This window comes from Charadrius vociferus, unplaced genomic scaffold (genome assembly GCF_000708025.1).
Source record: "Charadrius vociferus isolate BGI_N301 unplaced genomic scaffold, ASM70802v2 scaffold163, whole genome shotgun sequence".
In the NCBI taxonomy this organism is placed as follows: domain Eukaryota; kingdom Metazoa; phylum Chordata; class Aves; order Charadriiformes; family Charadriidae; genus Charadrius; species Charadrius vociferus.
In genome coordinates this window covers 3,915,512-3,942,282 of record NW_009648332.1, presented here as the reverse complement: position 1 = coordinate 3,942,282, position 26,771 = coordinate 3,915,512, and the positions used below count along the sequence as shown (strand labels likewise).

General features: G+C 36.7%; 1 protein-coding gene across 1 annotated transcript in view; it reads right to left on the bottom strand.

Annotated features, from left to right (window-relative positions):
- The window catches only part of AGBL4 (ATP/GTP binding protein-like 4), a 972,041-nt gene extending 958,043 nt beyond the window's left edge, over positions 1 to 13,998 (bottom strand). The window contains exons 1-3 of the mRNA XM_009884833.1: positions 13,956 to 13,998; positions 11,240 to 11,254; positions 9,595 to 9,717 (exon numbers count right to left, since the gene is read on the bottom strand). Of these exons, the coding sequence (XP_009883135.1) occupies positions 9,595 to 9,717; positions 11,240 to 11,254; positions 13,956 to 13,998 (181 nt within the window). The remainder of the gene's footprint in view (positions 1 to 9,594; positions 9,718 to 11,239; positions 11,255 to 13,955) is intronic.
- Positions 13,999 to 26,771: the final 12,773 nt, after the last annotated feature.

The following is a 26,771-nucleotide window of genomic DNA, read 5'->3' as shown; positions in this document are numbered from 1 at the left end:
AACCTCCCCAGAATAATTCCTCAATTTACAATGTGCATTTTATGAACCTTCTGAGCACCTGATGGTGTCAGTGTTTAGTAGCTCTCAACTGATTTGTCTTCCCTGGTCAGTTGGGTTTTTTTCCTTAAAAAGCGTGACACATGTAAACTTTTAGCATCCACAACATCCTGCAGGAAGAAGCTCCACAGCTTACTCAGACAATATGCGAGGAACTATGCTCCTTTGTTTGCTTTCAGCACATTAACTGCTAGTTTCATTTGATGGCCCTTAGTTTTTGTACAAAGAGAACAGACAGGGAACCACTGTTTCCTATTCACTGACGTTTTGACTAAGAATCACGATTTAACACATCTCCAATAGATTATTCCTCCTCTCTTTTCCACACCAAGGATTCCTACTCTATTTGGTTGTTCCTCACACAGAGGCTGTTCAAAATCTGCTCTGAACTTACAATTATCCGATCTAAGACATGTCTGCTTCCATTTCCAGTTCCTTATTCCGGTCCCTCTCAGGTCAGTCAAACAGCAAATCAACACGTGTGCTTGTATACTAGCTGAGGAGACGCAAGCATGTGGTAAGAGGCAGGAGGGAAGGGCTAGGTGCTGAAGAAGGCAGCATGACAATCAGAAGATAAACTGATGATGAAAATTACAATCAGCACACCAGCTACAATTAACATTCTAATTCTTTACTGATGCTATTATACTAATTCTTCTCGCATTGTCATTAGCTCCATAAGTCATTAACATTTATTTCTTACAAGTTAAGATACTTGACTAATGCTGTATTTGTTAGCTGGTATCACATCAACACTAAGCACTCCCCCATTTGTGAAAATGTCTTCCATATCATATTCTGTTTAGATATTTAAAAGGTTAATATTTAGTTCCATTTGCAATGCTGACCTAGCAAGAAAGAAATTAATTTGGCATTACAGCAGTAACATCAATTTCCCATGTAACTTTAGTAATGCATTTACTGGAAAGAGATTAATATCAATTCCATAAATCATTCACATGCTTTTTCCGGAGTTTAAGACATCTGAGTAATGTCATATATGTTAACTGATACCACTTTGTGCATGCTACATCCATTAATCTATGCCTAGGGTCATCATTTAAAAAAAAAAAATTAAAATCAATCTTTTGTTCTTAATTTTTTTGTGACTTCTAACTTACAGTAGTCCAAAGGTATTGATACTCTGATAGAATAACACTGCTCTGAAATGGGAACAGACATTTTCAGAAAAGGGAAACATTTGTTAAATTATCCCCACTGGTAACCACTTCATATCTTTATGTGAAATATCGCATAAATTACTGTCAACAAATAAGGAAATAACTAAAATAAAGTGTTTTGTTAATCAGACACACCTCAATGCCACAAAAGTAGGCTGAAAACAGACATCATTACTGAAATAAGGTATTGAATTTCATTTCTTTTGTTTCTACATTGCATATGAGCATTCTAAAAGAAGCGAAAGCCAAAAGAGTCTACGTGACTTAGTGATTCTAGCTATAGGTCAAACATTATAATATAGGAAATTTGGAATAACAACTAGTTTTTGCTCCAAAACACAGTTTCGTCTACCACAAGAAAGTGTGTACACTTGAACAAAGTAGCTTTAAACAGCTTTTGCACGTTTAATTTCTATTAGTGGGTCATTATTACATTTTCTTGTATTGCTTTCTTCCTGTTCTAGGATATCATAGTAGTGCCACTGAAATCAAGGTGAAGGGTATTTCTGTTCACCTAAATGTAAACACATGCAGGATCAGCTTGTTTAACAATTGTGGAAGCATATCACAATTATATATTAGATGGCCAAAATACAACTATTTCCTAGGGTGGATTTCAGTTTTTCTTTGACCATAATGCTAAAAGTATCATCTTCTGTATCATCTTAGTTTTCATTTTTAAACTTTTTACAAGAAAAAATGTCCATTTCCAAAAATGTTTTGCAACTGAAATTTTACAGTATTTTATTAATCACAAGTAAGATTAATCTCACCTAATTTTAGCTGCCTAAAGTTACATGTCAAGTCTTAGCAACTGGGACATAGGCACCCCCAAAGGCAATTCATCCTATATTATCTTTGCTTTTGTTCCAAAGATATCTTTCATGGTAAAGCTCAATGGCCTATTTCACGCCTGTAAGTGGTTACAATGAGATCAGCGGAATTACAATCACTTACTGCAGTTTTGAGTGTTGTGCAAAGTGTTTTATAAGTACATTATCCTATTTTTGAAATATAGAAAGATATTTAAAACCTTAACAAAAATGATACGAGGGTACTTCTCAGTCACATGAGATCTCTTACTACATTGCAAATCTTAACTCTTTCCAACTGATTAACATCATTTGCAATTCATCAGCACTGAATTTTTTATCAGATTTTTAATACAAAATATTTTATAAACCTGCTGTAGGAAAATACAAACTAATGTTTGTCAATCATTTTCACTGCAAGGTGGTGGTACATCAGTCAACATAATAATATGAGGTTTACAGTAATTGAGATCAAATCTAAAATTTTACAAAACTTTAATTACAACCTTTTGAACATAAACCACAATACACAAATTACCCAATCATAACATTTTTTTCATAAAAAAAAATAAGAATTCATCCAAAGGATAGAAGATTTAATGACTCTTGGCAGAGTTCCACTTTTTGGTTGAAATGAGAATAAAAGCAGACGGCAGCTTCATTTCTAATTTCAAGAAACACAGTATTTTTTAACATTTAAACAGCATTTTATTTGACTAACAAGCCAAAATATGTATTTTCAAAGCCTTATAAAAAGCCCCTGTATTTAACAGTATGAATACGGAGATTTACGAACCTCTGTGAGCCAACACTGTTCCTTCAATCCTCAAAAGTAATTATAAAACAAGCAATTTGAGCCACAAGCAGCAGAAACTGTCGAGCTTCATTTCTTTAACCATCCTCACAACATATCACAGCCTACCATCTAACTCCAGCTTCCTCCTGTGTTCCCTAAGACATCCTACCAGGCAAGACAGAAGTTAATCTACAAGTATGTACAGGCCAGAGTGACCAACCAGTACACCCATGGTGACTGGCAAGCCAAAGGATACCAAACAAAAGGAACAATATTTGAATCTCCCTTGCCTTTTTCTTCAGTGAAGCCACAGCTGGCAGTGTCAACAGAAGCTTTTCATACCCCGGTTCCCTACATCAAGGGCCTAGAAGGCAAAAGCTATAGCAATTTTGAGACCACCTTGAAAGCACTCTGCGATGGTGCTGTGAAGGCATCTTGTGGCAAACAGTCTTTGCACAATGAGAAAAAAGGTGTGAATGCCTCTGTGGGGACAGGGGTATTCTGAGCTCAGAGGAACTTTGGTCCCGTCAAAGCACTACGAGCCCTGAGGTGAAGATGGTTGCTGAGTGGAACGCATTTCCTATAGACTTTCTTGAAGGTATACTTCTGCAGCAGTTGTAGACGTATAGCCTGAATGCCTGGCAGTGTGAGCCATGCTTTGTACCCTGCTAGAATAGGCGTTGAGAGACTGTAGACAGTCCAAGATGGGGTATCTTAAAGAGCAAGTTATCCATATTGCCTGATGGCATCCTCTAGACTACCCCAAGAATACAGCGTGTTTGAGGTTTCTCCTGATTTATACGAGATGAGTGTGCAGGGAACCTGAACTCAAACTGCTTCAACACTCAGGAGAATCTAGTCAACCACCAATGCTCCCACAGGACAACATAAAGTCAAATCTGTAGATTTCAACCTTTACACAAAAACAAAGAAAAATGTCCATGACCAAGAGCTTCTGATGTTTCATGGTCCATTTCAGAGCTATAGGATAGCTGCAAATGTGTTTCTAATACAAGTCATTGTGTTCTGGCCTATTCAGCAATGCTTTTGGGCTAGGAAGAAAAGCGGTCACTGTCAGCTATGCTTCTTTTCTCTGAATCCTGACATAAATGACATTTTTGCAGCCTGCATGAGCAATGGTCAAATCCTTGAAGTTCCCATGCTTCGGGGTCATTGCCAAAATTCACCATCCCTTTTGCAGTGCCAGAACATTAGACTGGCATTCTGCACAAAGGGTTGAACTGGCACCAGTGCCATAAAAGTGTTGGTCTCTTTTTAATGATTGAGACCTTTGCTTTATGTTTTCTTTGTCCAATTTGCAAAATATATGTGAAAGGTTTCATGTGTATCATGTAAAATTAAGAAATTAAATAATTGTTAATTCATGCAGAAGCAAAGCTACTGCAGTTACATAAGTTCCCAGAAAAAAAAAAATTTAAAAAATGTTTTTGGAGATGATACCTCCAGTGCCACAAAACATCTGGTACAGGAAAAAAATGACTAAGCAAATATAAACAAATCTTAGCCACAACACAGAAGCGGATTGTGACTAAATCGATGCCACCAGAAATAACACACACAAAGCCAACACAAGACAGTAGGGGCAGCTGGCTAAACTAAACTTTAAAGTCATATAGATCCACACAAAGTAAAATGTCTGAAACACCAATTTGCCTTGAGCATATGATGCCAGATTCCCTGCAGAACATTTTTACATCAAAATCCAGGCCTGACTCTCTCAGGAAGGACTTCTTTGTATAGCAAGAATGAATACATCGTTTCCCCTGAATCACTACATTCTGCAAAATTCCCAGTTTTGCCAGAACGGATAGGATGAGAAGCGAACATTTGTACAGCACTGCATTGCTGCTATTCTGAAACTGTGTTAAAAATTTAATACATTAATGAATAATAGGAAAAGAATTACAACTGACCAAGTGTATACATTTCAAATGTGACATTTATTTCCTTTAAATTGGTTCTACGTGTAGGTAACTGTGCTTCCCTTTTTCCCTAACTCATGTTTCTTGTGCAAATTGACATTATCCAAAAACTATGTTGTGGTATGCAGGAAATCTGAATTTTCATCAGTTTCTTCTATGCTAATGACAAATTAATGTAAAAAAAGTTTCTCTTGGCTGTATATATGCTTAAATATTAATCAAGATAACAAGGAAGATTCCAGTTAGAACACTAGCTTGAATTATGAGAAACACAAATTCAAATTCCTGACATACTTGCAAGTTGATAATTCTCTCTCTCTCCTTCACTCCTCTGTCTGTTATTTATAAGATAAAGGGTTTGACCGCCATTCTTCGCTTTCAATAACTATGTTTATTTTACAGCAATGATTCTTTCACTAGTATTAGGTTCATTAAGGGTAAGTTAAGCGCAAGCTACAAACTGGTTAGGAAGCTCTTCTTCTGAAAAGGATCCAGGCAGTATAAGGGATCATAAATTTTATAGAAGTCAACAGTGCCATGGTATTGTGACAAAGATTGGACTGTCCCATAGCAGAAGTAAATAGATTGCAAGGCATGTCATGCAATAAACTCTGCATAGTATTGGCACCAGCTTATCCGAGTATCATGTTTACCTTGGACTGTTGCCTGTCAAGAAAGGCATGGAATAGCTGGAAAGAGGCCAGAGGAAATAAGGAATGATAGAAAATTTGGAAAATGTGACCACTAAGGAACTATTTTAAAAAATTGCAGTTACTTAACCTGGGGAGAGAAAGGCCAACGAAAGATATGATAGCAGTTTTCCATTAAGTCAAAGAAAAAAGGAATAATCTGCTTTCTGTGGACTGGACAAGAATTAATGCATTTTGGGTAAGAACATTTCTACATAGAAAGAAAGTGTTTCTTACATTGAACAAATTGCAGCGTTAGAATGGATTGCTGCTTTCTTATTGAAACTTTCCTCACTAAAAGTCTCTGAAAAGCATCTGTCGGGAATAGCAAAACCAGCATATTTTACCTCTGAACAATAGAGTGGACTAAAAAGAAATCCCAGTGTCCATTTGTTATGGTTTGAGGAACCCACAACAACCCAAGGGTTGAAATATAAACTGATTTAATAGAATAAGACTAAATAATTAACATTAGTAACACTAAAGAACCAATATTGATATCAATATAAAACATACAAGCATTATACTTGGCCAATTATATTTTAGGAAGCTTTGCACGCCCAGCAGTGGACAGTAAATGTCAAACACTGCAAGCGCTACGGCTGCGAGAGGAAGGGAAGGCCTCAGTGGTCCGGCACTGGAGCAGGAAGTTCTCAGGATTCTAGCCATCAAGGGAGAGAGAACTCCTCAGCAAACTGTCTAAATTATATTGAATGTAACATTCATGGTATGAAAAAATCCTATTGACCAGCTCGGGTCAAATGCCCGGGTCTCGCTCCTCCTCATCCCTGCACCTGGCAAGCTCAAAAACACTGAGAACTTGAAACCCACATACCATAGCTGGCAATAAAGTGAATATTTTCACAAATTCAGACACCAGAGACTTCTAAAAGTACAGTTTCTCCAAGCATCAGAGGAGAAATTAGTCCTGTGTCATTCAAACCAGGACAGCTTTTCAATTGTATTTTTATGATTTTTTGAAAGCAAGGCACTTCAAAATAGCAAACTGGACATTGGTTTTCAGACTACATGAAAACACACCTCTTTGTCTCAAAAAAATTCATACTTGTCAACGCTATTTAATACAATAATGATAGCCATTACAAAAATGAAAGCATATTAAATGGCATTTCTTCCGTATGTGTTAATCTTTTTCCTGCTTTCTATAAGTTTAATACACTTTCTCCGTTCTGAAGGGTATTTACTTTCATTTATGCAATATAAAATCACAGTCATTGAAAAATAGGTCTAGAAGGGAACCTTCAGTTCTATCAACCAGATCTTTCAAGAAAATACAGAACACAGCCAAAGTGAGGAAAGCCACTTACAGAATCACATTTAACACAACTTCTGTTTTGAAAGCAAATCATCAACAAATATTTCATGGGTACCACTTTCCAGACAGTTTTGCCCCATCCTAACATACCTTCATTAAGACCAAGATCCTTTGTACTGAAAATGTTATATAAACCACCAATGTCAAAAGTTCTACGAAAGTTACATTAGATATAGGGTTGTAATCACTGTATAGTGTAACTACTGTGTTTAATTGCATTGTGTTTATTTTTAAAACAATAAATCCTTACAAAACTTTAACTGTAAAGAACCTTTAATACCTCTTAAGTATGAGGGATCTTAGATTTCAATGGCATACTCATGTTTACTTACAACATCATAATAACAGGAAAAGTACAAGTCCCAGAAAAATCTATAAATCCTATCCCAAAAGCTTATTTCCTTCAGGTGTATCTAGGTCTATAAGATAACACTAACTTGAAACGATTAAAAATTAATGTGACTTGTTTTCATAAAATCACAGCATCATAGAATGGTTTGGGTTGGAAGGGACCTTGAAGATCACCTAGTCCATCCCCCCTGCTACTGGCAGGGACATCTTTCACTAGATCAGGTTGCTCAAAGCGTCATCCAACCTGACCTTGAACACTTCCGACGATGGGGCATCCGCAATTTCTCTGGGCGACCTATGCCAGTGTCTCACCACCCTCATTGTAAAAGATTTCTTCCTTATATCCAATCTAAATCTACCCTCTTTCAGTTTAAAACCATCAGGCCTCGTCCCATTCCTACAGCCCTTGGTAAAAAGTCTTTCTCCATCTTTCTTATAAGCCCCTTTTATATACTGAAAGGCTGCAATAACGCCTGCCCAGAACCTTCTCTTATCTGGGCTGAAGAACTCCACTTCTCTCAGCCTTTCTTCATAGGAGAGGTGTTCCAGCCCTCTAACCACTTTCATGGCCCTCTTCTGGACCACTCTAGCAGGTCCACGTATTTCTTGTCGTGGGGATCCCAGAGCTGGATGCAGTACTCCAGCTGGGATCATTTTTATAATCTGTTCTTTGAAAAGGGCAATTACAATAGTATATTACCGATTTTAAGGTGGTACTCAAAGAGCATCAATACAATACTGTATAAATGTTGTATACTACTGATTGCATAATTGGAGGGGATAGATTTTAGCATTAATAACAATTTCATAAAATATCCAATAATCAGGGAATTTGCTTTGACCAGTTAAGGTGCTCTAAGCAATTACTTGGCTGACATATAACAAAAGATAAAGTGAATTTACATACAAAGTGTACACAATATTATCATCATTCTTACTAATACATTACATGAGAAAGTAAATGAAGGTATTATTTTACTCATATTTGTATTTTGGAGGTGTCTGAATATGCAAAAAACCATCACAGCCTCATCATGCTACAATGTAAATAAACACAGTATTTCAAATAGCATCTGCCTCTATCACATGCTATTACTGACAAAGTATATAAAGTTTGAACATTGCCTTTGAACTGAATAAGTGTTTTAATTCAAAAATATAATTAATTCTATTGTTCAAAAACTGGAATTAAAGCATCATGCAATGATTCACATTACTTCGCAAATAATTTGATGGCTGCTAATGATCCTTTTCATTGGAGAGCAGCTTTACACAATAAATTTCTCAGCTTGGCTAACTGATTAATTTCATAAGCCATTTTCTGATACAAAAAGTCATAAAACCATATATACTATGAAACCGCATCCAGACTATTTTTAAAAATACATAACTATTGTCTGAACCCTCAGAGCCATACCTTAAAAATAAGATAGTCTTTATTATTCATCATTTACACCTTTTACCTAATGTAATCAAAGGATTTAAATAACGTAATTTAATATTTATCCAGGAACTGGCAGCCAGTATTCTACCCTGAGGGATGTATCTCTCCATAAAAAGCTGATTTTACAAGACACTGTAGCAGTTTTGGCATTACCAGCACCTCTCACATAAACCATGCTGAAAACTATAGTTGATCCTGCCAAATGCCTTTTGTACATATGGTGTTTAACAGTGCTCTGTAGGTCTGTAAGCCAATAATAATAGATTTAAGCTAAAAATCTGGAGACACATATATAAGTAACATAAAAATTTAAACAATGCAACATATTCATATATATTTATTTATTTACCTACATACTCCACACACATGTAAACATACATGAATAAAAATATTCTTTAAATTAATATGCTAACCATAACTCTTGTAAAAATAATTTCTCTTTCAATTTGTAGTAGCTTCCTAAAGTTTAATTCTGCCTCTATTGAGCTCAGAGGCAGAGCTTTCATAACGTCAAAAGTGCAGAATTAGGCCACAAGAACCACAAAAAAATATATTTAAAGACAGCACATACGTGTTTGTAATATCTTCTAACTATGCACGGATGGGCTTGGCACTTTGAGGTTAACTTCCACAATAAACTTCCAAACTGAATTTCAAAATAACGTATTTTAAATACTACATCTTTGATTAGTGGTCTACAAATACTATATATAATAGAATAAAATCCAGTTATGTATCTACATGTGGTAAGAGATGGACCTGATGAAATGTACATTGTAGGCAATAACAAACTTCACAACCCTTCTTTACATTCGAATAGTCTGATTTTACGTCATACTCTGACTGAAGTGAATCAGTGAGTTAAGCAGTATTTAATGCAAGTCTTCTTTATAATTAATACACTTTTTATGAAGATGAGTGCTATAGTTAAGGGCATTAATATATTGACAACTCCATTACATAAAATAATGCTAAAAGTGCTTACCACTTTCAAAACAGGCATCAAATATAAGATGTCCTTTTTTGAGCTGTCCACAATAACCAGCTGGGAGAACAGCATACTTGCTCACGTTCCCTGCTATGATATCATCACTTCCTATGGCACTACCTGTTGCAGTAAAATAATAAATAAATAAATAAATAAATAAGCATAAAACAAAAAAACTATTAAAAACAGTAGAAGGATATTCCCCCATATTTTTCTACATAACATGAAATTTGCACCATTTAACATATGCACCAGTAAATGAACATTTCTTTTCAAAGTTTATTTAAGGATTTGGATATAATAATGGCATTATAGATTAGAGCTTCTCTACATAACAAGCCACACAGCCTTGTTTCTTGCCCATGCATGTCCTGTGGCTGAACACTCTTGTACACAATAGTCTGACGTTCAGCTAGATCCACTTATTTTGACTGGAGCTCTCTAGACCTATATTCTGTATGGATTCCCCAGAATTGAACTCTTCAGCAGCATCTTCCTTTATCATAATCCTCAGCAGTATCTTCCTCACTATGGTCATTAATGGGATCTTTTTCCTCTATCCCACTGCCTATTTTCATGCATCTTAAATGAACTTAGAACCTTTGAGACTGTGAAGTCCCACTCACATTTGAAATTTGAAAAGTATTAGAATGAAGAGATATATACCCACGGAAGCACAAGATTATCTGAGCCTTGCTTGCTTAGGAAACAAAACTCAGAAAAAGAACTTAAATAAAGGAAAAAAGTTTTAAAATGTGGGGTTTATTTCATAATAAAATATACAAGGACATAAATTTTCTATATAGCAGCATGATTTTTGCCAAAATGTATTGATAGTGTATATATTAAAAGCTTTGTCCTTCCAGGCAAATTATACTGTTTTACAAATTGCAGTATGCTAAAAAAAAGTTTCCAAATAGAGATAGAACACAGTGATTTTTTTCATCTGAGAAATGTACAAGAAAGTACGTTAATATTTGTATATTATATTATACATTAATATTATAATACAGTGAAAGAATACACAATAATATAACTAGCTGATCATTGTTCTGAAATTGGCTCAGCATTTTCTTCACTACTTACTGCTTGGAGAACAAATATTTAACAACAGAAAAACTATTTTCTGTGTTACAGAAAACTGGAAGAAATGTCTATGTCTTCAAGTGCAGAAGGCATGTGATGGAATAATGGGATGATAATATCTTATTTCACTCTGATAAATAGGGCTACTAAGGCTTCTAGAAATAGACTTTTGGTCTGTACTGATTTTTTGACATTTAAATGGGTTATGGGGGATGATAAATGTGACATAAAGCTCAATTTGTTTTATTTTTATATTGAAAACTATTTCACACAAATGTTACAAGCAATTCATATTGGCTCTGAATGATGAAAACAGCTTATTAATTAAAACTGACCTTTCCATACATAAATGTATTCCACCTCTTGAGGCAAAACACCTTTGCTGAGGTAACAAATTACGTATTAGTGACACCACAGTTAAAGTGTCTGTCAGGCTTTCTATTATATATCCATATTTTCAGAGGTATATAAATCTCAGATTAAAAAATATGTATATCCAGGTCAACACTCATCATATAAATCCCCAGACTTCCCAGGGAAGAAATTTGAAACTTACTCTCTTTGCGAAGTACTACAACAGAACAAAGAGAATTTAGAGCTTTTCTTACTTTATCATAATCCAAAAAGTCAGATATTAAATAATGCATGCTATTATTCTTAGCGAAATTATTATTTGCAACCTCAAGGTTATTTGTTTTAGACTGAATAATTAACCACAGATAGCAATTTGAGGCATATACATTGTTTTCTTTAAATGTAAAATTGCTACTTAGGATATTTTCAGCTAGCTGTTTTTTACCAGCATGCTGATACAATTTGTTTGAAGGCTGGTAAGACCAAAGGCAAACTTAGACCTGGATGGGCCATCTGTGTATCTCTATAGCCATGACCATGTCAATTAATACAATTCGTACCTATGCATCATGTAACCTGTAATTCGGAACAGCAGCCACAGGAAAACCATACCCTTAGTTTCAGTTCAATGCCACTTTGATTAAGAGCCCCCATATACCTGTCGCAGGTACTCGTTAATCGTTTGTAATGCAAGACGTGGAATCAAGGATAGAAAAGAAAAGTCAGGGAAAACCTGCAGATCTCCACCAAGAATGTGTGAGCTGCCAGGGACCAAAATGAAAGAATGCAGGCAGGGAGTCAACTGAGTAGAGGAGTAAAAATATTGACCTTGTCCTGGTAAATGCTCACTTGTAAGTCTCAGCTAAAAGTAATAGGCTTCTTGTTTTTCTGAAGAGATAGCTGGGACACACTGCTTAGATAAAGATGAAGAAACTAGAAAAGATTACGTTCATAATACTGCCACCATAAGACAGTGTAGGAAACGCAAGCAGAAGACAGAGCTACATCTCCCTTTCCACCTAACTGACAAATCAGAGTATCTGCCAATGGAGTCTTTACATAATGCAGAAGGAAGCTGTCAAGTAACTGTGTCCTAGCAAAAAGTTTCCATCTGCTCCTCCTGGCCTAATGTAGCCATTCCAGAATGAGAATAAAATCATCAAATAGCCTATAATTCATAGTCATTTAATAATATTAATCTCTCCTTGTATGTTCTTTATTACACGGTACTTTGAATATTCAGAATGTGCTGCTGTTATATTTTGAGGTATATTACCTTCAGTTAATCTCTAAACATGCAAAACTGCAGTCTTTGAACTTGACATTATTACGTAGCACAACAGCCTTATGTCCCTTCCAGCACATTCTTCTTGGGTGATAAAGAAAAGGACAGACCACTGGCCAAAAAAGAGCCTGCATTGCTGTATTACTAGATTATAAAACATGGCTTCACGGTTGACCATTCAGCGGATGCAGAGTGTGTTGCTGAGATCACATTACCATCTTCAGATGGAGAGAACTGTTATACTGTGCCTTACGTCCTCGGGCCAATAAGGAGACACTTTCCTCACAACTGGGGAGCCCTAAGTAGATTTTCCTGACTGAAGGCAAAGATGTATGACAGAACCTTGTAGGGAAGGGAAACAGTACTTCAATCTGAAACAAACTGAAAGGGAAAGAAGAGAATTACCTGAACTACATCCTGCACATTACACCTAATGAGATCAGATTCTCCTTTGAAAAAAAGGTTAGATAAGACAAGCAAAGGCAAAAGTAACTTAGTAAAGACATTTCCTCAGACTGTAGGTCTTATTTTGTCACTTATTTTTTCTCATAGGCTGTAACGCATAGCTATTTTATTCTAATTCTTCATAGCTTAAACTCCTGGAGTCTCCAGCAAGTGCCCAGGATTTGTATTTACTGCAGTAATTAACTTTAATGGTAATTTTCTATCAGGTATAAAATCTGTAAGTGTCTGAAATCTCTGTGACCACGCGAGATTTAAAATAAAACCTGGACAGAGTCTTCTGTTATCTGTATTCATCACTATTGTCATGATGGATATATTTCACAGCAAACTAGTGACAAAGAATATAATCAGTTACCAGGGACTGGGATTCTTAGGAGGAAGAGTTTGGAAACTTCCAGAGCTTCTTGCTATTCTCAAATTCAAAGGGCAAAGTCAGGAGCTTTTCATTTAGGCAAAGATTAAAGCAGTACTTGCTACAATAAACATCATGCAAATTTAGGTAGATTTTCTTTAAAAACTGCAGTTTCTAGAAGCAGCTACCTCTTCAGTAAATAATAGTTACTCTTTGAATTGGGTAAACAACAAGCCCAGCTTCCAGCTGTGACGAACTTCAGAATCCAGGGAGTTAGCAGCCGGCAGCTACCCTCATGCTACATTAGGTAGGAGAGCACAGCTGCATTCAAATAGACATAGAAAAATATAGAGAGAATTTGCCTGGAAAACCTGCCCCATTCTTATAATCAAACCTATTGCCTAACAAGGATAGCAAATTAGAAAAGTAAGGTAACAGAAACAGATACAGTAACTGCAAGTGAACTTTGTAGAAGTCTTTCTACAAATATTACAAGTCATCAAGACGCCTCTCATTCCATTACGGGATCCTTATTTTAGAACAAAATTAGGATACATTTCAATACTGAAAATTTCTACAGTGTAAAGATCTAATAGCCAGACTCCTATAATCCAGAGGCCAAAACAAGTTTCAAGGTATCCTAGCAAAGAGTTTCATCAGCCTTGAGCAGTACTGTTATTGCAAACCCATACAAAGAAGGTGAAACTGAACTCTCAGTACAGTTTGCAATAAACAAAAATTCATTCAGATGACCAACGGCAACTCCTATTAGCTCCTAAATATAACAAGTCTTTGCATGAATATTGCTCAACTCACATAACACTTGTTGAGAGTACGCCAATAACAGTGTCTTCTCCATCAATCGGAAAACTGCAAACAGTGTAATTTTAGCAGAATTCTTTTATATCTGCATTCGTAGAAATCTATAGTCTTAATAGCTTATTATGTTCTCTTGTCCTTTGATATTTGTGGTTTTTTTATAAAACTTTTATATCGTTGTCCCTAGGCTTCAGCAACACTGATCTCCAGGAACACTTGTTATTTCTGCTATCTGCTCTGAATGCTCTATGGCTATTCTAAAAGTCCTACAGGCAGCAGCAGGCAAGAACTTGGAATTCCAGCTCTGCTAGCTTAAAAAATGCTAAGAAAAAGAAGAAAACACCACTGTCATTTTGATCTTCACAGCCGTGTATCCTGCAGCAAGGACTGGGTATGACCCTGAGAATCTAAACATACTGCAGAGAATGCAGTCAGTCCGAAACGTAATTAATTCACAGTCACCATGATCTGAAAAGAAATGGAAGAAATTATGTAAAGACTACAAATCCCAGAGTTTAGGAGAATACCCGATGTGGTACCAACCACACCTGCTGCCTCACATTCAGGCACTGTGCCCATACTGTCATCATTACCTATTTCAAAGGTCAAGCAGAACTAGGAAAAGATGGAGGAAAGGTACATAAGGCGCTCAGCCCAAAAATCAAGCCATCAGCTTACTGGCTGATCAAGTATGAAGAGAGGATGAGAAATCTCCACTGCTCGTTCCATTAAAAAAAAACAAAAACCCACACACAAACTAGATCCAGATAGAGAAACAATTATCAATCCAACGTCAATTATAGCTCCCTTCCAAAATCTAGTGAAGAACACTGAGCTCAAGACAAAATCTGGCAGACAAACAGTGCTCCGATTCCTCACTCCCGATGGCTTGTATTGTCCTATGAGTTTAGAGGAAAAGAAAAGTCAACCCATGTTGACTTGTATTTGTTTTATATGTAATATTTGTTTCCAATCTTTAAGCTAAAAGCATAACTTCAAGCTTTACTTCAAGAATATTTATTTATTATCTCAATGTGGGCTATCAACAAGGATTACCTTCTTGTCAGAGGCAAATGGCAATGGGAAGTTTTGTATCACTTTAGTGAAAGCCAAAATGTCCAAGAAGGTACGAACAGTTTTTCCTCATGGGAATAAAAAAAAGCAATTAGTGCTTTGAACTCCATAAGCAAGACAAAAATAATATCCATTTCTCTTTTTACTGTACTTATAATCTCTAACCTATCCACCAAAACACTCATCACCAGAAATGAAAAAAAAAAATACTGAAAAAAAAATAGCAGTGCCAAATATGTTAACTGAAAATATGCTTATTTAAAAACATCATAACAATCACTGAATTTCACCTGATATACAGATTTATTCTTTAACAAGTATTTGGCATCTTGATAATATCAAAGATATCACATGATGCAACAGTTGCTATAGTAGCAATACTTCTTTAAACAAAAAACAGATCAAACAAAAGCATAAAACGTATAAATTGTAAACAAAAATATGATGCATCACATACAACCCCAACTAGCAGAGATAGGAGTAAATAATAGCTACTGAGCTCAGCTAGTCCTCAGAGTTGCATCTGCATCCCTCCTGGGAGATAAGAGATGGCTCAGAGAATTAGGTCTGCCCACGAATAATAGGAGATGCTGAAACACCAGTTGAAGAGTGCATAGGAATTCAAGTTCTAGGTCAGCACAAGGTTTTTTGGGGGTGTTCCTACCAAGCAAGAGGAAATCCTGTGTCTAGGGATTCTGAGGTAGGAAGAGAACTGAAGAGTTACCCTTGTGTGGTAACACAAAACTTCAATGGGTAAAACTTTCTTTCATAGGGTCCCACGTGTTTTTGAAATCTGTAAGCAACTGATTTCACAAAGACAAGGAGTGTATATGACCTGCAAAAAATACCGAGTCAAAACAGGCAGAGAATTGCAGGGTTTGGAATTGCAGTTGGTAGAAAATAACAGGTAAGGGCAAAAGCTCATGATACTACCCACAAAAATGGAAAAAGTGGTTGGTGGTTGAAGTCACTCATTAATATTCACTGGTACTATCCCAACATTCTGGAAGTATTTCCCATCCTGCCTAATCCTGAAACAAATCATCTTTTATACAGCTGGTTTTGTGTTATATGTGGGGGAGGAAATGAAGGGAAAAGTTCATGGATACATGCTATGTATACCATATATACATAGGTACGCTAGGTATATATCCATGTTTCAACAGCTGTATGAAGCACTGATTTAACAAAAGCATGATATCTAGCTTAAACTTTCAGGTATATTAATGAGGCACATGTATATACTATATATTTTCAAAAACCTTTCTTTGATGAGGTTTTTAAATGCAGAATGATTACTGCAAAATGCTTACTAAAAGGTATTTCTGAACAACCTCAAGAAATAGCACCAGCCAAAGGATATTGATTCAGCTACAGCTGGTGCAGATCAAACTTTAAATTTCCATGTATAATACTTCAAGTTTCATACAGAAGGTATGAAACAGAGGGACTTAATCCATACTTACACTGATAAAGCAACAGAGATCTGGTTTACAGACTACATAGATCATTTCCCTCCCATGCAGCAAAAACATATTTTATTGCAAAAACTGTTTTCAGTATTAGAACATTAATTCCTCCAAGGTTGTTTTTTTTTTCCCTTTATCCACATTGTATATTCTAGGAAAAATAGCTTTTCTAATTTAAGAGCACAAGACATGATTAACCCACAGTCAGATTATGATATCCTAACCAGGAGTGAGCACTATGCAAATCAGGTGGCCTTTATACTAAAAGAACAGCATAATTAAAATTGGTTTACTGACAGTATAACTGAAAGAAGTCACGACAAAATAAATTTCTAAATTAAAAATAACTCACATTGAGGAAAGCTAACTGGAACTGAAACATCTGATACATAGCAACCAATGTAATGACCCTGACCCACAACTATGCATCCTTCAATGACTAACGAAGTTGAAATCTCTTTAAGTTAACAACTTTGTGTGTCTCTTCTTTAGGACCAACTGATTCTCAGCTAGGAAACTGAAAAGGACTCAATAAGTAATAATTATTCCTGACATCACAGAAAAGTAGGTTTATTTCAGCTTTCTCAAAAGGCCAAGGCTTTATTTATCTTAATCGTCCTAGGTTTCATACTCCTCAATCCTGACTCACGTTCAAAATGCTCTCCCACAAAAGGCATCTCCTAAAAGTACTAGGTATGAAGTACTATGGAAGTCTTTCAAGAGCATTGGCAAGATCAAGTAAGATACAGATAAACACTGCTTTTTCTGTTTATGAAAATTAACCCTTTTATATCAAATTCCTAGCACTTTTAATATCTTAATGCATTTGCAGATTGACCAGGGACTTTCCAGATCTGTATTTAAAGGGATGTCTATGCCATATTTTGGAAGACATGAACTTACCCCTTGTGATCCCAGCAAGCCCAGAGCATCCAGCTATAGCTGGGTTGCTGCACCTGAGCTATTTAGCTATATCATGGACGTTATTTCCACTTCAGCACTGAGGTGATACAGCTGTGCCTTCTAATTTGAATCAGGCTTTTAGCTCATTCTCAGGTATTCTCCAAAAGCAGCAAGTGTGGTGAGCCTCAACACGGGCCAGCTGTGGTACTTCACCACACCCACTATTTAGAGGTATTTTGATTTTTTGATATCTAAAATGTGACTTTGTAAATTTGTTGTGGGTGCACCTGTCCAAAGAAAAAGATGTATTTGATTATCACTGAGTAAGTTTAGCATTCAGGAGATTTGAATTCAATTCCTGACTAACATCTTTATGCTGGTAATGAATCATTATCCACGGGAAAGTAAGCTTTCCATGAGGGTTCCACAGAGCACAAATCCTGTGGGGAAACACAGCAGCACTTTTGCATAGCACCATCTTTCTCTTCAAGACCCTGTACTTCACAAACGATTGGAAGACATTGGTAACTGCACACTGCTACAAGTGCTTGGGCTATCATTAGGAGTGTGATAAGTGAAAACTGGGCAACATAAGTTCACTGACAATTTCCATTCTGTGTGTTACGTATCATAATTCATGGATCCGTCTTCAGGTTGAACTTCTACCTTTCCTTGGCTCTTGAATATGTGTAACCCAAAGATATGGGTTTACCCTTGCCTCCTATTTACCCGTTGTTTAGAGGTAGGCATGTCTTCTGTCAGTCAGTTTAAGTCAACAGTAGTTTCAAACACAGTTAATTTCTTCGCTTTGGAGTTAAAATCTTCTTGACTGCTACATATTTCAAATAATTTGGGGATTTTAATACTACTTCTGGAATAATTTGTTCCCTGAGGTTGCTGAAATCAATTACACTATTAATTACTGCCATCATTATAATTACTCATTGAAAAAACTCCTTGAACTTCTTAGTTGAGAATAGCATCTTTCCCCCTAATTTCCAAAACAGTCCATTCCAAAAAGTAGTATTTTAAGCCACTGAGAATTTCTTCCACCCAAGCATTGCCCTCTCACATTGCTAAATTTACTCTTTAGTTGAGAAACACTTGAACATAATATAGCATTTCATGTCAAATAATTAAATCATTGCAGTTTTTTATTTTATTCACAAAGTGTAAGTACTGTATAGCGAAAGATTTAAATATTGTTCCAGAATTCCTGTTTTCTAACATAAAAATGTCAGCAAAGCAAACTTGATCTATTAACGTTCTTGCATCAGCAACGTAACAACAGGAATTTAACTACAGTGAACACTACTAATACACCATATTCAGCAGTTTTTTAACAAAGCAAATGTTCAGTTGATACAATATTTATAGGAGTATGAAATGCATGCAAAGTATTTCAAATATTCAGAGCACAAGCCAAACTTCTACCTACAAGAAGGCTTACATACAGAAAGTTCTGAGATCAAATCACTGATTATTTGTACTGCTTAGAAATAAAATAACCAGCAGATATATTGGTATTCTGTGTAGCTACAAAACATCTGTTACTCTGCAATACTACAGACCTCCGGTATAAGTAAGTAGTAGAGAGGCAAGTTTATCTCACAATCCTACTTTACATGGACAGTTCCCCTGAAATAATGCCACTGCCTTTGGATTTGTATAGGTTATTCGAGGAATTTTTCACTAATCAAGTGTATCATACTATCTCATCTGCATTATATATGCATGAAAACATAACAGTCACTTGACAGGTGTCAGCCAGCTCTAAAGTTTACTGTAATTGCACAGTAACTTTGCTGCTTATTGCAAATCAAAACACATCAGTAGACCTGTAATGAATCCAGCTGGGCTTTCTTTGGAACGGATTCCTGCTGCTCTGCCCTGGTGATTCACGGGAACTGACGTTCCACTTGCTTTTTTGGAGACTGAAATTCTACACATCTTTCAAGATGGTTATGAAACAATATGTAAAAGCAAGATCTTGCCAGTTTTCACTTGCGATTGTGAGATCCACTGCTAAGTAAATAGCTCAATAAATTAGTATGTAAATGAAATACAGTTAGATGGCTTATTTATTTAATAATAATAATTAAAGAAAACTACTTTCTCTTCCCGCCCCTGTTTCCACACTTGATTTTTGCCACAATGAATCTACAAAATCATCCAGTTAACCAAACTGAGAGAACAGGGACACATATGTATATTAGAAAACAGATGTATCAGACTGTATACGTTCTACTCTCTCACCTTAATACATTACTTATCCTAAACCAGAACCAACTATGAAAATACTTTACTCTACGCATATCTACATCAGACTCAATGCCAAACAGTTGCAGGAGCATGGCCCTAGATTTAATACTAAAGTTCAGATCTCTGAATTTGCATAGCCTGTAACAAAATGAAATTGAAGTCATTATTATTATTTCGGTAGAGTTTTCTGAACCATTTCGACAGACAAATAGTAAGACTACTTTTTAAAAAAAAAAAAAAGAAAAGAAAAAAAACCCCACCATATTTAAAAATCTAAGGATAAAAAGTATAGCACTTCTTAAATGACAGGCTTGGCCTCTGTGGCAATGTCAAGAAAATTATGAGTTGTGGGGACAATGTGACAGGGAATCTGGGATGTGGGACACACAGACGTGCACCCATAACCAACTCTTGATTACCTGTAAATTGGTTTACCTCTATTGCAGATTAATTGCAAACACAGCTTGGGCCTGGAAGATTATCTCAGGTACAATGCAATCTAAACATGGCAATTCTACGTCAAGGCTTTGCATGCCAACTACTTTTGAGGATTACTTGAAAAATCTGAGCTGGTTTCTATAGAATCACATAGCTCAGGAAAAGGGCAGTATGATCGATTCTCCAGAAACAAGAGTGATGTAACACAATGCATATATCTAGGTGGGCCTGCTGGACCCAGTCTGCATCCAGCAGCACCACTGCTGAGCAGAGGCAGCACTGCGGGATCTGAGTGACATTAGCAGCAAATATCTGTACCAAACTCCTCTTCATGTCCTGCAGCACCTCATTTATCCAGGGGTTGGTGTTTTCTCTTATCAGGGTATCCTAGTTTTTTATTTAAAAAAAAAAAAAATTACTATCCAGTCATTTCAGTCCATTGCTTTTGTCCCTAAACAGGTGTTGCTGTTGTTGCTGGAGGAAAGAGGAACAGGACAAAGCAAAATCTCTGTGTAGACAAGTTGTCCATTTCTTCTGTGAAAGATGACAGCTATTGTTATTAGGTGTCCCGTTTGAAAAGCAGGCTGGTGCTGCAGATCTAAGTTTCCCAGTCCTGTTAGTGGCCCCATGTGGAGATCAAGCCAGTTATATTTTAACACAGGAAGCTGACTTTAAAAACTATTTTAATGAGCATTATATCTATAAAGCTCAACTTCAAAAAACACAAAGGCTATGTAGGCCGTATAATGCATTCTGAGGTTGATCTGGTTTTTTGCATGAGACTTCTGCCTACTAAATACAGTGACAGCAACACTAAAGAAACTTGCAGAAACTTCTGTTTTACAAATTTCAGCATAAAACCTATTAAAATTCTCAATATGTCTCATTTTACTTTTTACAAATTCAAAAACCTCCTCTCACAAGCGCTAATAATTAATAGGGTGCTTTGAACTTCACTGAAAGAAAAAATGTTGGGAGGCTTGAGGTAAGTAACTTTCAAAAGCTTTGATTATTTGTCAAAGAAAAAACTGTTTGAAATATGGCTAGGAAATGGTAAACCATTAAGAAGTGGCAACTGGAATACCCAACACATTCCTGTTTCTTTCTTTTTCTGAAATTATATCTTCTGGCTGTATAAAGCCTTCATTAGTATTTCTCACGTCTCCTTATATGGCAAATTATGTAATAGAAATATGATCAAAGCTGTAAGTACCAAAAATATATTAGCAGCTCTTCTTCAGTGAATTCTTCTAGTGGGGATTGTTTCCACTAGATAACTGAAGAAGTATAAGAAGAGTATAATGATCATTATAATATTTTTCTGTAGCAACCATAGGTAATTGCTATATATCACTTCAATGAACATTTCAACTTAAGCAGTAAAAACTGTATAGTTAACGGTCTTACAGAGTGCTTCAAATTTACTAACAAACCTTTCTCTAATATTCCCTGGACTTCAAACTGCTTAAGCTAAAATGTACTGATGATATCAGTAAATCCTGGCAAATCTGTTTGTTGAGCAAAACACATTTAAGATTTGTTTACAAATACATCCTGCAGCATTTTATAAACAGCTGTAAATAGCTATTTATGGTGTGTGAACATCTGCAAGTTTGGGCCCAATACCCTTATGGTTTTCCACTGACTTTTGAAATCTCTTCATGTTGACAGGAGGATATGGTGGGCAGATCCCTTTCAGCATGAAGACTTTTCCCAAACACCGGAGTTCAGCTATGTTTACAGGCTAGAAGTGTATAATAAAATATAAGCTATATTGCTTATATATACTTGAAAATTCAGAAATAATTTAAGAAAGGACAGTTCAATTGAAAAAATTAAATTTGCCTGGAAGACCAGAAGTACCACTGATGTAGAGTGTTATTTTAAAGACCAAGATTAAATAATATTGTTAAAGTAATTAGCAGATTTCTCCTGTTTTAAATTTCCTCATGATGAATCCAGTGAATGAGAACTTCCACTTATCAAAAAGGCCTATATTGAAAGACAAATAAATTAGGTGGTCTTATTTAGTTCGGCTTTTTATTCAATAATTAAGGCCACATAAAAGAAAACTCCTGATACTAAAATGTGTTCATACCACGTGTGATTAAATATTTTTAAAAGAATAACTATTCTTTTTTGAAAGAATTGTCAAAAGCTATCTTTCAAAATAGTCCAGCTCAACACTATCATATTAAAATCAATTAGAAAACACTGCAGAATTTACACAGCTATTCTACTGGGCTCTCGACATGCAGATCTCTGAAATAAGGATCTCAACACTAAGTATTTTAGAAATGTTAATTCCTACACAACCTTTGCGTGGGGGTTCAGCATTCAGCAGTGGTTTGAAGCTCTCCTCCCTGAAGCCAGGTCAGCCCAGCTGCGAATGCTTTTGAAAATTCTAACCATTCTTAATACGAAATGTGACTTAACATTGCTCTGCAAGGTATCTACCATGACATGTAAATAAACGTGAAAAACTACACATTCAGCTGGTAAATCTGTTTGTTCTGATAACAAGGATCTTTGGTCTAAAGACATAGATTTATATCCTGTCCAGTACTGTGAGTTAATGCTTTTTTTTGCTTTCACTATGATTTCAGTGACGACGACTTGATGAAATATCAGAAATACTAATATCCACAAAATGACTACCAACTGTGGAATAACACATATTAGAACTGTCAATCCAGGCTAATATTCAGCTGCCTCAGATAGAAAACTATTACAGAACTCAGAGATAACCTTCACCCTTTGATCATTCAGACCTCTGGAAGCAAGTCTTTTGAAGGTAATACAGATGCCTAGAAGAATAAGAGTAACCTGGGGAGAATGAGATAACTAGTGAAATTTTAGCTGAATTCATGTCTGAAAAGCTACATACTTTCATCTGGTTCACAGGTCAAAAAATTAGCAAATACAGGCATTCTGTACTCACTTTGACCTACTCCTAAACCTTCCTTAGAGAAGTTAATAAGGTCCTCTTTGCTACAGAATTGGAAAAATAACATTGACCCGTTTCTGAAGAAACTTAACTAAACTGGCTGTCTTGCTGTATCCTGTATCTACCAAAGGTTTGAGACATCAAGGTCAGCTGAGCGGAACAACTGGAAGTCAAACCAAGAAGCTCCTGAAAGTAACGAACTAGACTGAATCACTTTCATTCTCCTGCAGGCTTCATTTGTGAAGATTTAAGTTGCTTTTAATTTGGATTCCGAGCTTGAGACATGAAGGCTTCAGCCTGGAAATACAAACAGGAAAGCATACAAACTTACGGTTTATTGCAGAAAACTGATTTGAGCAGTTCCAAGAAACCAGCTAGAACTAAGGAGCCAATTCCAATAGTAAAATGATTGATTAATCCAGGGTAAAGCGAGTTGATCTGCAGCACTCTAACCGAACATCAGAACAAAGAAGCTATTTCAATGGATTAGACCAGATGTCTGCCTAGTCCAGAGAAGACAGCACCAGAATACGAACTCTGCAGTAGACAGATGTGAGATAATCTACCTTCCATATTAAGTCTCAATCTCATTTGAAACACACAGATTGGCTTAAACCATGATACAGAAAATAATGCTGAGTGTAACAGTAAAACAAAAGCTGATGGTAGTCCCTCTTTTGAAGCACTTTGTGCAGTTCTGTGCCCTAATCCCCCTCCCTAAGAAAAAAAAGTTTAAAAATTTGCAAAAACTACTACAGAAAGAAAAATATTCTACATTTAAAAGAATGGAAATATGAGAAGATTTGTATGTATGGAAACAATAAGTATAATTACCAGTGTAAGAGAGATTAACAGATTTACTTTCCTGTAACAGAAGAATAACGAGATACTAATAAAACTGAAATGAAAAATTCTTACATTATAAAAAGGTATGTTTTCTATAAGGTATAATTCATACACAAAACCTCATGACACAGTATATTTTCAAAGCTAAGAGTTTAGAGGGGCCCTAAGCATCTTAGATGTACATAATTCAGTATCAGATAATATTTAGGGAGAAACCTGATTTTTAGAATCACCTTTCTGTAAGTGCAGATTATGTTTTTTCTGAAATCTTGCCCTGACACTGACTCTTGTCAAACACAGGTTACTGAATTAAACCAGTAAAGAATGGTCCATAACAGTAATCTGTGTTGCTATAAAGCATGGATAAGTTCCCTTTAATTTCTCTGTAACTCAGTTAACTTCATCCCAGCTGAAACCGTGACCTTCAGTTTTCTCATTTGAAAATTACAAATAACAATCAATATTTCAAGATGGGAAGATAAGACTTAGTTATTACTTGTGTTTTCTGATCCAGGAATAAAAACATGATGTTGCTGTAAAAACAAAACTGCAAGTATAATAGAGTCATACTGGCTAAATCAATTTATATGGTTTGAACAAAGTTCAGTCCTTTTGTAATGGTTTTATTCTCTTTGCATCCATACATAAAAATTTAAATTTGTGCAAAATGCAGTTTCCAGAGCTGGATTCCTGTATCTCCTAAAGACTGGTCCAGATCTGACATATCATGAAGACATACTAAGAAGTCAGGATGCACCAACAAGAACATTCCCCAATTATGTTACGTGTACATCAAGAGTGTCAGTGACTTCCGGCACTAAGGAGACAAACAGGTGCTTTAGGGGATCTGCCAAGTATCCCTAAAAAAAAACCTGTCTGTCCCCTTAGTGTCAGATGACAGTCAGAAACCAAAGTTTAGGGGGGAAAGGGGGAAAAAAAGAAACAACAAACTACCCCACCTCTTTTTTTTTTTCCACAGCCTACTTTCCATGTCCTTTCTTAAAAATGGGAGAAGATCACAAGTTTGCTTCCCAAGACCCTCTGATCTCTGCAAGTTTTGGGTATTTTTCCTATTTTTGTGGTTCTTTGCATTTTTAATTCCTCATCTGGTTTCTCCAAAAAAGAAGAACCTGCAAATTAAGACTTGCAGAATGGACAGACAGGCATTGCAAAACTTAAGCGGACATGTATCAGGAACATGCAGCTAAACATGATTTCAGCACAAGCTGAAAACATTTATGAGAAAATCATTGATTAGTTAGCTGCAATGGTTAGATGTGGAAGAAGTTCTGGACAAGGTTAAAAATAAAAAGCAAACACTGTAAGGCTGCAGATTTAAATAATATAGCAGAGAACACAATATGAGAGTAAGTTTATGCGCTTACCTGGAAATAGTACGAAAGTTACATTATAAGTTAAAGAAAGTTACAACAATGGCACAAGCATAAGTAGATGAAGTAGGCGGGAAAGCTGACAAAGTCAAAGGGCCACTGGAGTTCTCTTTCCTGTTTTACAGTGTAGTCAGAGATGATCAGCTGTGCTTAGTAGTGTTGCACAGCAGTGGGTGAAAATAATCACCTGCCTCATGGACAAGTTAAATGTACAATAAACTTTACAGTGTGGTTTCAGTTATTTATAAACAGCATGGCTGAACACAAGGGATTCAAGAACGTTATGGCCAAACCATTTAGATGTAGCCTTTGTAGTATTGTTTCCCAGAGCACAACAGCATTTCACATATTTATCACTTTTTTTCACCTTAAGTGGCTCAAAAATCTAAAACCAGTTCTATGGATACTGCATCTTCATTTAGAGCCAGTTCTGATGCTGAAAAGCACATGCACAGCAGCTAACACAGCAGGCTATGAAAATGAACTTTTGGTCCAGGAACACAGATAATTTATGTATGATGCTGTGGGATATTAAGTATTCAGAAAAACTATCACTATCTTTGTTTCATCCTCCAAACGTTAATATCTCTAATTTTCATAACTTATTTGGGGGGCTTTTGTTTTCACATGGGTTGGAAAAGACCTTAACTGTGTTTTGTTACAACAGGAAAGACCCCTGTACCCAAAGGATCCCTATCATTCATGAGGAAACACAAAACTTCAGTTTCACCGACAAACTTATCTTCCCATACACAGTCAGAGCCATTGTTAATACATCCTGAATAGGAAGAATACCATCCTTGGCACCTTCCTTAAAGAGAGCCTCACAGGATAAGGTATGTGAGATGTACGGTGTTCGGCACGCCAGCCCGCTGCAGCCTCCGGGTTCTTTACACCTCCCGGGACAAGTCAAGCAGCACCTGCAGGTCAACCCCCAAGCTATCAGCCTTGTGGTGCAGTTTCAATTCCAACCCCCTGTCTTCACATATTACTTTTTTCATTCTAAATAAAGCAGGCCGTGGTTTCTTGTGTGAGGGGAACTCCTGTGCACCACCGTTTCGCTCTGCCTCTTCACCACCGCCACCTCTGCCCCCTGCGCGGGGAGGATGGCGCGCAGTGCAGGCGACCCCACCATCAGCTTCTTCCTCTGCACACCCGGGGCTCTCCCCCCCCCACCCCCCCCGCATTTTGTTTGCTGGGTGAGCAGGCCTCTCACCCCCTCACCTTCCTCCCCACAACGGGGCAACTCTCCCCCCTGGGACGGGGCTGGAGTGCCCGAGGGCTCTTCTCCCTCTCCCTGCCTGAAGGGGCACTCCCCACGACCACCTGTCCCCCGGGAAGATGCTCCTCATCCCCCAGGGGAAGGTGCCTTGCCCTTCTCCACAGCTCCCCGGGCAGGGGCCTCTGCCCCGGGGCCCCTTCTCCACCTCAGTGCCCTCGGCCGGGAGCCGCTTCCCTCCCTTTCCCCTGAGAGAAGGGCTCC